Here is a 14,161-nt window from a genome sequence, read left to right on the forward strand (position 1 = left end):
AACGCCAGCAGCGTTCACAGCAAATGGATCAACTACCCAGGCCGGAATATCCATGTCCAGCAAATCACAAAACCGAACTTCCATATCCTTATAAAGCTGCTCCAAATGATCCACATACACAATTATTTCATCATCTTTCAATTCATCACTAACTGGTGCCAAAGAGGAAAACTGGGTGAATTCTTGATGTCCAATGTTGGTGGCATACAGCTGGACTTTTCCAAGAAACCCTGTAATAATCACCTTGCTCGAAAAAAGGTCACAATTCCCTGCCCTGTAGTTGTTTAATGAATTGAGCTTTTCGAAGAATTCACACAGGTAAAATATATCACGTTTAACGGAGGTTAACTTTTCTTCCATTTCCTTGCCTCTGAAAAATGTCACAACTGAGTCCCACAAAGCAACAAAACGACAAAGGCAGTTACCTTTGGACAGCCAATGGACTTCTGAATGCAGTAATAAGCCTGTGAAGTCTTCGTTATTGTCCTTGCCAAGCTGTCAAAACAGGCGGTCTTGAAGTGCATTTGATTTAATGTAATTTACTGCTTTTATTGCAATCTGTAGAGACTCATGCAAGCGCCCTGCTAGTTGTTTTGAAACCAAGTTTTGAAACCTCTGTGACCCCCTAGTCACGTGCCGTGGCCCCCCCATTTACACGATTTTCACCTGTGGCCCCCGTGGAATATCCTGGGGTGGGGGCAGGGGGCCATATAGAATCATAGGTTGTCACACAGAGGAGGCCAGGATCTCTTCTCGATCCTCCCAGAGTGCAGGACACGGAATAACGGGCTCAAGTTAAAGGAAGCCAGATTCCGGCTGGACATCAGGAAAAACTTCCTGACTGTTAGAGCAGTGCGACAATGGAATCAGCTACCTAGGGAGGTTGTGGGCTCTCCCACTCTAGAGGCCTTCAAGAGGCAGCTGGACAACCATCTGTCAGGGATGCTTTAGGGTGGATTCCTGCATTGAGCAGGGGGTTGGACTCGATGGCCTTGTAGGCCCCTTCCAACTCTGCTATTCTATGATTCTATGATTCTATAGAATAGCAGAATTGGAAGGGGCCTACAAGACCATCGAGTCCAACCCCCTGCTCAATGCAGGAATCCACCCTAAAGCATCTATATGGCCCCCTGGCTGCTGTAGATCAAGCCCAAGTATCAAATGGAGTTTGCTTCTGCGTCTCTCATCGCCTGCCACTCTCTTTGGCCCCAAGGTCTAGCCCTCACTACTCCATTGGTCCCATTGAAGTCAACAGAGCTTATTTCTTAGGAGACATGAACAAGAATCCACTGTTAAGCTAGCTTCAGACTTTTTTCCACTTTCCAAATCCCGATGACTGTTGTTTTCTGTTGTTGGGGAGGGGGATTAAGGAACAGAACATTCTCGGGAACCTTGTCAAACTACAACTAGGAGCCTTTGAGAGAAGCCGTGTCAGTTAAACTTCTATAAAAATGAATTTGTTTGTGTGTTGCAGATCTGCAGCCCTATGCCCATCACACTGAGTTGAATACAGACATATAATGCAATCTTATGCATGTCTCTTCAGAAATAAGTCCTATTGAGTTCAATAGGTAAGTGTGTAAAGGATTGCAGCCTAAATACACTGAAATTAGATCCCATTGAAATCACTGGAATACATTTGTCTTAAGACCCATTGATTGCTATGTCAACTAAGTGTAGCTGCGTTAGTCTGGATCCAGCCCAGTGTTTCTCCAATTTTTGACAGCTATGCGGAGGCACTTTTTAAACAAAGTGGGGGCGGAGAAAAGAAAAAACTGGTGGCGGCTGCTGAAACCATGCAGTCGACACATATAGTCAGTCTTAAGATGGAATCTGGAAGGTGGTGGCAGACAAGTAGTTTAGGCTCTCCTAGGTACCATGCGGGTTTTGGGTTAAGAACCTCAAAAGAGGTGTGCTGGCCAAAGGCCCATGTAATCCAGCATTCAGTTCCGGTATGGCTTGCAGTCAGGAATGCTGGGAACTGTAGTCCAAAACAACTGGAGGGCTCCAGCGTGGGGAAGGCTGGTTTAATGGTCTGTCCACACCAGAGATTATGCTGTCGTGTGCGTGATGGTTATCTGAAAGATAACCAACTGAAAGAACTGGGCATGTTTAGCCTGGAGAAGAGAAGATTGAGGGGAGACATGAGAGCACTCTTCAGATACTTAAAAGGTTGTCACACAGAGGAGGGCCAGGATCTCTTCTCGATCCTCCCAGAGTGCAGGACACGGAATAACGGGCTCAAGTTACGGGAAGCTAGATTCCGGCTGGACATCAGGAAAAACTTCCTGACTGTTAGAGCAGTATGACAATGGAATTGTTGTGGGAGGTTGTGGGATCTCCCACACTAGAGGCCTTCAAGAGGCAGCTGGACGAGCATCTGTCAGGGATGCTTTAGGGTGGATTCCTGCACTGAGCAGGGGGTTGGCCTTGTAGGCCCCCTCCAACTCTGCTATTCTATGATTCTATTCTAATGGTAATTATGGCTGATTTACCCTGTGCTGTAGTTTTGCATTTTCTTGTAATCATCCAAATATTTTGGGTTTTTTTAATTATTCTTAGTTGCGGTTTAAAATGAAAAACTCTGAAGCGCTGGTGGTGCTCAGGCCCAGGCCCTGTATAGCAGAAATGCACGGTAAAGACCACCTCCGCTCCCCTGCCATGGATACTCAGCAGCCTTGGAGTCTGGAGGCTGCCGCCTGTCTTCACAGGCCGGCATCCAAAGTAAATATCGGAGAAAGGATAGATATTAAAGGAATAACTTTATTAACAGGAAAGGCGGATGGCTAGATTGACAGGCATGTGTGGATGTGAAGGAATCCGTTTTCATGAATGCTATCAAATGACTGATGAACGCAGAGGCCTACGGCGCAGTCCCTAGGAAAAGGTGAAAATCAAAGAGTACCACGTCAGCAGCAGCCCTTCCAAGTATTCATGTGATTTTCAGGAACATTTAGTGTTGTCGACACTGATGGGCAGCAATGTCTCTCCAGGGTTTCAGGCGGGGATTCTTCCCAAGGCCTTCTGGGAGACGCCAGGACTCGAACCCGGAACGTGCCGCCTACAAAGCAGGGCTCCACCACCGAGCTTGCATCCCCTCCGCTGAAGCCCTGAAGGAACAGAACGTTGTCATTCGCTGTGAATGGTTGAAATGGCTCGTCAGACGGAAGGTTCCCGAAATGGGGAATCCCAGAATGTCCTTCACCAGTTACTTATTTCTAAAAGCCTTGTTGATTGCTCTAGCGTTCGAACTTGCCCACAACTTCTATAAAGCAAGAGTTTCCTTCATTGGCTCTGAAAGGGGATTGGAGAAATTCTGGAGGAGTGGGCTGTCAATGGCAACTAGCCCTCATGGTTATATGCTAACTCTAGCATCAGAGGCTGTAGGCCATTGTGCAACAGCTGCTGGGGAACATGGGCCGTAGGGTGCTGCTGCACTCATATCCTCCTTGTGGGCTTCCCATGGGGAGCTGTTTGGCCACTGTGTGAACAGAATGCTGGACTAGATGGATCCTTGCTCTTGATCCAACACAGCTCTTGTGATGTTGTGATTCTATGTTCTAAAGGTGGCACATGATTCTTCATTGCTGTCGCCAAAGATTTAAGTGGGCTCTGGCTCTTTATACAGGCACCCTTTAAATGAATTCTAAGATGTAAAGTGAGAGCTCTGGTCTGACGGAATCACATCCCACATTCCAAACATTTACATATTTTTCCTGCTCTGTCTCTTTTGATTGAAGCTGACAGTTGATCTCTGAGCACTCAGAACATTTCAACGGTTTCTCTCCTGTGGGAAGTCCCCGATGTACGGTAAGGTGTGCGCTCTGCCCGAAACTCTTGCCACACTCCAGGCATTTATGCAGTCTCTCCTCTGTGTGTATTCTCTGATGTCTAGTAAGGTATGATTGATCAGAAAAGCTTTTGCTACAGTCTGAGCACTTATATGGCTTCTCTCTGGTGTGGATGTTTTGGTGTTTAACGAGGGTAGGCTTCCAACAGAAGCTCTTTCCACACTCCAAGCACTGATAAGGTTTCTTCCCGGTGTGGATCGTCTGATGGGTAGTAAGTTGCGCGTTCCACCTAAAACTCTCTCCGCACTCCAAGCATTCAAACGGTTTCTCCCCTGTGTGGATCCTTTGGTGGCCAAGAAGGTTTTCCCTCCGACTGAAGCTCTTCCCACATTCCAGACACTTAAATGGTTTCTCTCCTGTGTGGATCGTTTGGTGTTTAAGGAGGTTTGTCTTCTGAAAGAAGCACTTCCCACACTCTGAGCATTGAAACGGTTTCTCCCCAGTGTGGATTATCTCATGTCTGACAAGGTTTGTCCTCTGACAGAAGCTCTTCCCACACTCGGAGCACTGAAACGGTTTCTCCCCTGTGTGAATTTTCCAATGATCATTTAGGCTCGATTTACAAGTGAAGCTCTTCCCACATGCCAGGCACTTATGTCTTTCCTTTCTTTTGTCTGTTTTTCCTTGGCCTGAGACGTTATCGACGTCGTCACCTCGATGAGCAGAAGACACGTCTTGGTGCTTCTGCTTGGCTCCCTTCCACTGTCTCTGTTTCCTTCTCTTTCCACCTCTGGCTCCTTCCAGGGACTCGCTGGGCGCGTCTTTCTCATTCTCACTCACCCATCCGGCAGCTGTGGGAACGAAGACACAGAAAAGGAGTAAGAGCCCAAGAAAGAGGTAAAGCTTCAAATGAAGGAAGGAGACCCTGAAGGGTTGCCTCCAATCAAGGTAAAAGACATTCATCTACATCACTGGTTCCCAAACTTTTTCAGGTAACCGCTCCCTTGGTTCCACAAACTCATGCCCAGTGCCCCCTACCCTACCCTACCCTATTTATTTATTTATTTATTACATTTCTATACCGCCCAATAGCCGGAGCTCTCTCGGAGGTTCACAAAAATTAAAACATTCAAAGTATAAAACAACAGTATAAAACCATAATATAAAATACAATATAAAAGCTCAACCAGATAAAAACAGCAGCAATGCAAAGATATAAATTTAAAACACCAAGTTAAAATTTATTTATAGACAATTAAAATGCTGGGAGAATAAAAAGTCCTTCAACTGGTGTCTAAAAGCATATAACGTAGGTGCCAAGCGAACCTCCTTAGGGAGCTCATTCCACAGCCGGGGTGCCACAGCAGAGAAGGCCCTCCTCCTGGTAGCCACCTGCCTCACTTCCTTTGGCAGGGGCTCGCGGAGAAGGACCCCTGAGGATGACCTTAGGGTCCGGGCAGGTACATACGGGAGGAGGCGTTCTTTCAGATAGCCTGGCCCCAAGCCGTTTAGGGCTTTAAATGTTAATATCAGCACTTTGAATTGGGCCCGGACCTGGACTGGCAGCCAATGAAGATGGAAAAGGACTAGCGTGATGTGGTCTCGTCGGCCAGTCCCTGTTAGTAACTTGTTAGTAACCCTACCCTACTCTATAAAAATCATTATTCAGAATAGCGGTTTTCAACGACCCGCTAAGGAAAATAATAACATTAAAATTCAAAATAGGAACAATTAATTGAATATTTATTCAAAATCCAATTACATTTTTTTTTTAGTTTATTCAATTAAACATAATTGATGAACTTGATCCAGTGATATCATCTTTTCAAAGTCTGACAGTAATTTAGCAAGAATATTAGATATCACATTTAGTAACTAGGGTAGAGAGAGTACCTCACTATTCTGTAAACTCTTAATGTGATGGATGGGCGTGTTGAAGTGATACCAGTTTCCCAATGCCTGGTTTAAAGTCACTTAACATGAGTCTTAAATCACCACGTTTGGTAATCTGGAGTCGATTTCTTTGCTTGGAGAGAAGGAGGCAGGCCACACTAAAACCACATTCCACCAAATATGATGTTGGAAATGCAACCAGGAGCTTCTGAACCACTCTCCGTATTGCAGGACAGCAATTCACCATTAAAAGGACTCTTCTTAAACGGTATTAATACATGTGGGGATTCTTCCCCTATATGGCTTAGGACCAAACTACCTTCTCCCATAAAAATGTCCCTGGGTTTTAAGACCTTCTGGAGAGGCGCTTCTAGGAAAAGACCACCTCGAGCGCCCCCCTGCTGCCCCCTTGCCTCTTAACGCCCCCCCTATGCAATCCGCCCACTTTGGGAACCACTGATCTACATAATGGAATTTTAGTGTTCGACGGGACCTCTGAGTTCATTTAGTCCAAACACCACTGGATGCAGCTACAACAAACCTTGGAGGTCTTTAAGTCTCAGCTTATAGACCTTCAAACCAGTGAACGCTGGTGACTCCGATTTCAACGAGGTTTTGGATCCATTCTGGGTTTGAATCAGAACCATCCAGAACTCTAAAGGAGCTGCCCAAGCTGCTGGCCTCTAGCCCCAAAATAAAACCCAGAAGAGATTCATGGCCCCACTGAAATCCGAGCCACCAGCCCCCACTGCTCGAAGCTCAAAGTGTGACTTCCGTGCAGGGATAAGCAGTGTGGTGATTTTGGCCGCCAATGCACCCCTGGACACCTTTCTTGGCACTCAACAAATGGCCAACTCCCCCAACCGTTTTCTAAAAGAAAGTTAACGCGTGTTCTTAACAGGACTTAGGATTGCTGTGAAATACTTTCATTTGGGGCTGAAAATTGCAGGTTCAAAGGAATCATTCAGTGTGCTGAATCTCAGCCCTTCCTGCTCCTTGTATTTAGTCTTTGGGGCAGATCAGGTGTCCCTGGCCATGCCTCCCATGACAGCCATTTTGTGGTGGTGCCCACAGCAGTTTCTCAAATTCCCAGATGTACCCATGGGACCAAAAAAGGTGGGGGATCCCCTGATATAAACAGTCATTAGTTTATTGGGATACCTTAACGGATAATGGGTAATAAAAACTCATTTGCAACTTCTGGACAAAGACAGAGACGTACCCAGCGAGGCCACGAAGTGACAGTTCTCCGCCATGACTTCCCGGTGCAGGGCCTTTTGGTCCGGATCCAGGAGCGCCCACTCCTCTTCGGCGAAACACACAGATACCTCCTCAAAGGTCACCGGGCCCTGAAAGATGGAGAAGAAGGAAAAGAAGGGGCCGTAATGTTGCTTCCCCTTATGAGTAAAATCCAAAAGGAGGTTGCAGGTCCAGCTGCACAATGGAACCTTTTGTGACTGGAAAGGGACAGCCTTCCTAGTGGGCAGAGGCAAAGGCAGCGGGACAGATCCTTTGAGGTGCGGAGAGGCGTGCAAGAGCCAGAGACCTCCAGGGCTGGTCAACTGTGTGGCAGGAAGTGGAGTTCCTCGCCCCCTCCGCCCCACGGCAGCCCCTCCTCCAGCCCCCTGAAAGACCCTACTGAATGTGGAGAGGAGCTATGACGTCAGGGGGAGGGAACAGTGAAAATTGAGCAGACGGGCCTTCTGTGAGTGGAGGAAGGCAGATCCCCTCTCCCACCCCATGGCTGCATCTTGCCGTCTCCCCCATGACTTCTTCCCAACCTGGTCTGGCTGTGCGGGAGCTCTTCCCATTCCGCTGCAAAGAAGCGACGACCTAGAATGTATCTCCAGCATGGCTTCACTGCCTACAAGGGAGACAAAGGCAGTTGGAGTGTATGTATATATATATTTGGCTCATCGTTTTTAAAGTTGTTGTAGTGGTTTTAAATATATGTGTATATTTAAGACTGTCTTTTTGGCTAAGTGTAAGCCGCTCCGAGATGCTTTTTTTGGCTGAGGAACGGGGTATAAATATGATAAATAAATAAATAAATAAATAAATAAATAATATATTGCATTTTTAGGTGGTTTTCAATTTCTGTGTATTGTTTTTAAGTGTTTTTATCTTATGTGAACTGCCCAGAGAGCTTTGCCTATGCAATAATTAAATGCAATAAGTAAAATAAAATAAATACATAAATATTTATGGTGGCTTACGTGGTTCTCCTCCCCTACTCCATTTCATCCTCACGACAACAACACACACACATGGCATTCTAAGTGGCAGAAATGCCTGTCTTAAGGCTGAGTTAGTGGCAGAAATTTCTTTACTGGCTTGTATTTTTGGGACCATTCAGGGCAGGGAGGTCCAATACAAAGGGGACACATGAGTCTTACCCACTGAGGGGGCCTCTCTGTCAGCCTCCTGCATGACCCCCCTGGATGGCACTCTCAATCGGCTGCCGGATGGAGCCTTCTCTCCCTCGGGGAAATCTGTGGCCCCTTGCACCAACAGCCCCTGGACCTGAAACAACAATAAGGAACCCAGGCAGAGAGTGGGAAGAAGAATTAGAAGCGCAAAGGGACATGCAATGCACAGAGGAGTGAGGTGATTACGGGTGTCGGGTCAGGATCCCTTTCTTAAAACAAGTCCAGAGAAACTGGACATCAAGCTGAGAAAACCTACTTTACGAAGTCCTTCTTCCCACTGCTCCAACCCAGCAAGAAACTCTCTCACCTGGCACTTTTCCTGCCTCTTCCCTTCTGCCTGGCTCAGGAGGAAGCCTTCGGCCAGGGCCACTGCCTGGGAACTGGTCTCCGCTCCACATTCCCTCACCCAGCTCTCCATCTCCGGGGGAAGGACAGCCAGGAACTGCTCCAGGACCACCAGGTCCAGGATCTGAGCCTTTGTGTGTTGCTCTGGCTTCAGCCATTGTCGGCAGAGATTGTGGAGTCGGCTGCAAACCTCTCGGGGACTCTCAGCCTCTTCGTAGAGGAATTGCCTGAAGTGCTGGTGCTGGACGTCTGAGCTGAAGGGGTCTTCCCCCAACATCTTCTGCACAGACGTTTCCCAGTTGTTTCTACTGCTCCCAACCTGGGGGATCTGGGGGGCTTTTCTTCCCTCTGGACCAGCTGAATTTCGTTCTTCTGTCTCCAATGTGTTGCCCAAGGCAGCCTCCATCGGGGTTGAAGGATCAACTTCACCTTTTGCCAAATACATAAGAACGTAAGAGCTCTGTTAGATCGGACCTAGGGTCCATCTAGGCCAGCAACAGCACCCTCCCACCCATGTTCCCAGCAGCTGGCTTACTGCCTCTGATACTGGAGGTACCACACGACTATCAGGACTATAAGCCATTGATAGCCTTCAGGAATCTGCCCATTTCAAAGCCATCCAAATTGGTGGCTGTCACTACATCATGAAGAAATGAATTCCATAGTTTAACTATGTGCTATATGAATCATAGAATAGTAGAGTTGGAAGGGGCCTACATGGCCATCAAGTCTAACCCCCTGCTCAATGCAGCAATCCACCTTAAAGCATCCCCGACAGATGGCTGTCCAGAAGTCCTTCCTTTGACCTGTCCTGAATCTCCCACCCATCAGCTTCATGGGATGACCCCCTGGGGATCTAGGATTATGGGAGAGGCAGAAAAATGTCTCCCTAACCACCTCCTCCACAAATTGTAGAAGTTTGGACCCCTCTCATGACTCCCCTCTTTTCTAAGCTAAATAGTCCCAAATGTTGTAAACTTTAGTCTTAGTGCATGCTTTCACTGTGGCTGCCTCTTCCCCGGTTTACTGCCTGAGATACGGAAATCATAGAATCCCAGAGTTGGAAGGGGCCTATAAGGCCATCGAGTCCAACCCCCTGCTCAATGCAGGAATCCACCCTAAAGCATCCCTGACAGATGGTTGTCCAGCTGCCTCTTGTATGCCTCTAGTGTGGGAGAGCCCACCACCTCCCTAGGTCACTGATTCCATTGTCGTACTGCTCTAACAGTCAGGAAGTTTTTTCCTGATGTCCAGCTGGAATCTGGCTTCCTTTAACTTGAGCCCGTTATTCCGTGTCCTGCACTCTGGGAGGATCGAGAAGAGATCCTGGCCCTCCTCTGCATGACAACCTTTCAAGTCTTTGAATAGTGCTATCATGTCTCCCCTCAATCTTCTCTTCTCCAGGCTAAACATGCCCAGTTCTTTCAGTCTCTCTTCATAGGGCTTTGTTTCCAGACCCTTTCAGCCTTCGTCACTAGTAAGCCACTGCCGGATTTTTCTTCATGAATTCTTCTACCCAAACCCTCCCTTTTAAAAAGCCGTCTAAGCATCACACCATTGTGTTGCAGCACGTTCTGTATTGGAACAAGCAGCTGTTTGAAGATGTTCCACTTCTTGCTTTCCCTGAATCAAAATGCCACTCAGCTCAACTATCCAAGCCCTTGTAACTTTTCCTCTTAGGGGAGTTGCTCCAGTCCCGTGATCATTTCAGTTACCCTTTTCTGCACTTTTTCCACCTCTACCCCTGTACCCCCTAAAATCCTCTGCAGAACATCATGAAAACTGTCCTCGTGGGCTGCAATGGGAGGGGCGGAATCACCCAAAACCAGAACGAGGTACTAGATTTCTGCAATTCTCCTCTCCCAAAGCAGTTTACAAGCTTTTTTTTGGGGGGGGGGGGGTTGGCAGGCAGAAGTCTGCCGGGGGAGAGGGTGGAGAAGTGAAAAATTAGCTTCACCACCTTCATTGGGTTTCCCCCTAACTTTCCCTTAAAGAATAACTTGGTTAATAATCTCGGATAAGTAGGGTGACCATATGAAAATGAGGACAGGGCTCCTGTATCTTTAACAGTTATATTGAAAAGGAAATTTCAGCAGGTGTCATTTGTATATATGCAGAACCTGTTGAAAGTTCCTCTTCATCACAACAGTTAAAGCTGCAGGTGCCCTACTCTATTTTTAAATCTGGTCACTCTAGTATAGCTCCTGCAGCTTTAACTGCTGTGATGAAGAGGGAATTTCACCAGGTTCCCCACATATAGAAATGACACCTGCTGAAATTCCCTTTTCTATGCAACTGTTAAAGATACAGGAGCCCTGTCCTCCTTTTCATAGGGTCACCCTAGGATAAGCATGATTTGGATATAAACATGTCAGGCCATACAGGAAAGCTGAGTTCGGATGACACGATAATCAATGGTTGTTTCCCATTCTCTTCCTATTAACCCAGTTGATTCGTGTGTAGTCCAAACTCAGCCATAACCTAGGGTGACCCTATGAAAAGGAGGACCGGGCTCCTGTATCTTTAAAAGTTGCATAGAAAAGGGAATTTCAGCAGGTGTCATTTCTATATGTGGGGAACCTGGTGAAATTCCCTCTTCATCACAACAGTTAAAGCTGCAGGAGCTATACTGCAGCTATACTGTGACCAGATTTAAAAGAGGGCAGGGCACCTGCAGCTTTACCTGTTGTGATGAAGAGGAAATTTCACCAGGTGTGACATGGGCTGTAGCTAGACCTAAGGTTTATCCCAGGGTTGTCCTGGTGTCAAACCTGTTCATCTAAGTGCCACACAAGGGCATCCAGCGCTCAGGCAGGGACAAATCCGGGATGATCCTGGGATAAACCTTAAGTCTAGCTACGGCCATGCATACAAACAACACCTGCTGAAATTCCCTTTTCTATGCAACTGTTAAAGATACAGGAGCCCTGTCCTCCGTTTCATAGGGGCACCCTACCATAACCTCCAAACCGAATCAACACCTTCCCAGATGCACCAAGGACGCCATCCGACGCATGCATAGAAAATAGCCCTACAATTCCCAGCATGCACCAGCCGGGGAGTTGTGAGACTTTCCTTCTGTGTAAACATGCACAGGGTGGCACTTTTAGGTAGTTTGTGACCCTTTCTGAAAAGATGGGGATATTTGCCCTCTCGCCAGATTTGCACCTCTGCTTATGGAAGCAAGGAAGCGCTTCCGTAAGCAGGGGAATTCCCTAGGCTTGGGAATTTGATTCAAATGAATGGATCCCCCCCCTTGCTAATCCAAATCACCATTGATATATTGTTAATTTAGGGTGACCATAGGAAAAGGAGTACAGGGATCCTGTATCTTTAACAGTTGTATTGAAAATGGAATTTCAGCAGGTGTCATTTGTATATATGGAGAACCTGGTGAAATTCCCTCTTCATCACAGCAGTTATTATTATTATTATTATTATTTATTTATATAGCACCATCAATGTACATGGTGCTGTACAGAGTAAAACAGTAAATAGCAAGACCCTGCCGCATAGGCTTACATTCTAATAAAATCATAATAAAACAATAAGGAGGGGAAGAGAATGCAAACAGGCACAGGGTAGGGTAAACAGGCACTGGGTAGGGTAAAACTAACAGTATAAAGTCAGAACAAAATCAAGTTTTAAAAGCTTTAGGAAAAAGAAAAGTTTTTAGCTGAGCTTTAAAAGCTGCGGTTGAACTTGTAGTTCTCAAATGTTCTGGAAGAGCGTTCCAGGCATAAGGGGCAGCAGAAGAAAATGGACGAAGCCAAGCAAGGGAAGTAGAGACCCTTGGGCAGGCGAGAAACATGGCATCAGAGGAGCGAAGAGCACGAGCGGGGCAATAGTGTGAGATGAGAGAGGAAAGATAGGAAGGAGCTAGACAGTGAAAAGCTTTGTAGGTCAACAGGAGAAGTTTATATTGGATTCTGAAGTGAATTGGAAGCCAATGAAGAGATTTCAGAAGTGGAGTAACATGGTCAGAGCGGCGGGCCAAGAAGATGATCTTAGCAGCAGAGTGGTGAACAGAAACCAACGGACTGATGTGAGAAGAAGGAAGGCCAGTGAGAAGAAGGTTGCAGTAGTCCAACCGAGAAATAACCAATGCATGAACAAGAGTCTTGGCAGAAGAGACAGACAAAAATGATCGAATCCTGGCAATATTATACAGGAAAAAATGACAGGATTTAGCTACTGCCTCGATATGAGGAATAAAGGAGAGCGAGGAATCAAATATAAAGCCAAGACTACGAGCTTCCTTGACTGGAGTAAGTGTAACATCATTGACAGTAAGAGAGAATGAGAGATGAGGAGAAGGTTTAGGAGGAAAAACAAGCAATTCAGTCTTTGCCATATTAAGTTTGCCATATTAAGTTAAAGCAGCAGGAGCTATACTAGAGTGACCAGATTTAAAAGAGGGCAGGGCACCTGCAGCTTTAACTGCTGTGATGAAGAGGAAATTTCACCAGGTTCTCCATATATACAAAAGACACCTGCTGAAATTCCCTTTTCAGTACAACCGTTAAAGATACAGGAGCCCTGTCCTGCTTTTAATGTAGTCACCCTAAATGATGATGATGATAATAATAATAATAATGACCCTATGAAAAGGAGGACAGGGCTCCTGTATCTTTAACAATTGCATAGAAAAGGGAATTTCAGCAGGTGTCATTTGTATATATGGAGAACCTGGAGAAATTCCCTCTTCATCACAACATTTAAAGGTGCAGGAGCTATACTAGAGTGACCCGATTTAAAAGAGGGCAGGGCACCTGCAGCTTTAACTGCTGTGATGAAGAGGAAATTTCACCAGGTTCTCCATATATACAAATGACACCTGCAGAAATTCCCTTTTCTATGCAACTATTAAAGATACAGGAGCTCTGTCCTCCTTTTCATATGGTCACCCTATGCCCTCCTTTAAATCTTGTCACTCTAGTATAGCTCCTGCAGCTTTAACTGCTGTGATGAAGAGGGACTTTCACCAGGTTCTCCATATCTACAAATGACATTCTCTTTTCTATGCAACTGTTAAAGACACAGGAGCCCTGTCCTCCTTTTCATAGGGTCACCCTAAATTTAAACCTGCCCCCCTCCGACCTCGTGGGCTGTACAGGCCTTGGGGGGGGGGAGGCGGCGGGGGGAGCTGCACGGGTCTTGCCCCTTTCTCTGCCTCCCCGGGCAAGTGGGGGGGGGGGGGCTGCCTGCCTCTCTCCCTGCGCCCCTAGGCTGGGCATCTTCCCTCCCGGGCTCTGCCCAGCCCCTCTCCCCCCTCCCCGTCTCCCCCTTGCAGCCTGGGCAGCCCCTTCCCCTAAATGACTCTTTGGCACTCACCAAAGGGCAGCAGGGGCCACGGAGAATGAGGGCAGGCTGGCAACCCACAAGCCTCGGCGGTCGCAATTCACAGCTACACCCCCCCTCCTCCTCCTCCTCCTATAGAAGTATTATAAGTCTACAGCCACCTCGTCTTTGCCTCTCTAGGAACGTCAGCTCGCTGCTTTTAACCCCGCCATGAACCTCTCTCCGCGCGCCACGAAGCGGAAGGGAATGATTTAGTCGCGACACCTCCTGTTGCAAAAGGCGATGAGCAAGGGGCGGTGCAAAAGCCGGAGCCGCTGTTACCATGCCAACGACAGCGGCTACTATAAACACCAAGGAGAGGAACCCTCCCAGGAATACCAAACAGCAAGAGGACCCAGAGAG

General features: G+C 47.0%; 1 protein-coding gene across 1 annotated transcript; it reads right to left on the reverse strand.

Annotated features, from left to right (window-relative positions):
• Positions 1-2,745: 2,745 nt before the first annotated feature.
• Positions 2,746-13,869, reverse strand: LOC134396374 (zinc finger protein 2-like). Its single transcript, XM_063122852.1, has 6 exons — positions 13,793-13,869; positions 8,421-8,887; positions 8,081-8,207; positions 7,466-7,548; positions 6,907-7,033; positions 2,746-4,642 (listed from the first exon to the last, which is right to left on the reverse strand). Exons 2-6 carry the CDS (start codon positions 8,862-8,864, stop codon positions 3,636-3,638), a joined length of 1,788 nt encoding a protein of 595 aa, XP_062978922.1. The 5' UTR covers positions 8,865-8,887; positions 13,793-13,869; the 3' UTR covers positions 2,746-3,635.
• Between the last annotated feature and the right edge of the window lie 292 nt (positions 13,870-14,161).

Source organism: Elgaria multicarinata, chromosome 3 (assembly GCF_023053635.1).
Source record: "Elgaria multicarinata webbii isolate HBS135686 ecotype San Diego chromosome 3, rElgMul1.1.pri, whole genome shotgun sequence".
Lineage (NCBI taxonomy): Eukaryota > Metazoa > Chordata > Lepidosauria > Squamata > Anguidae > Elgaria > Elgaria multicarinata.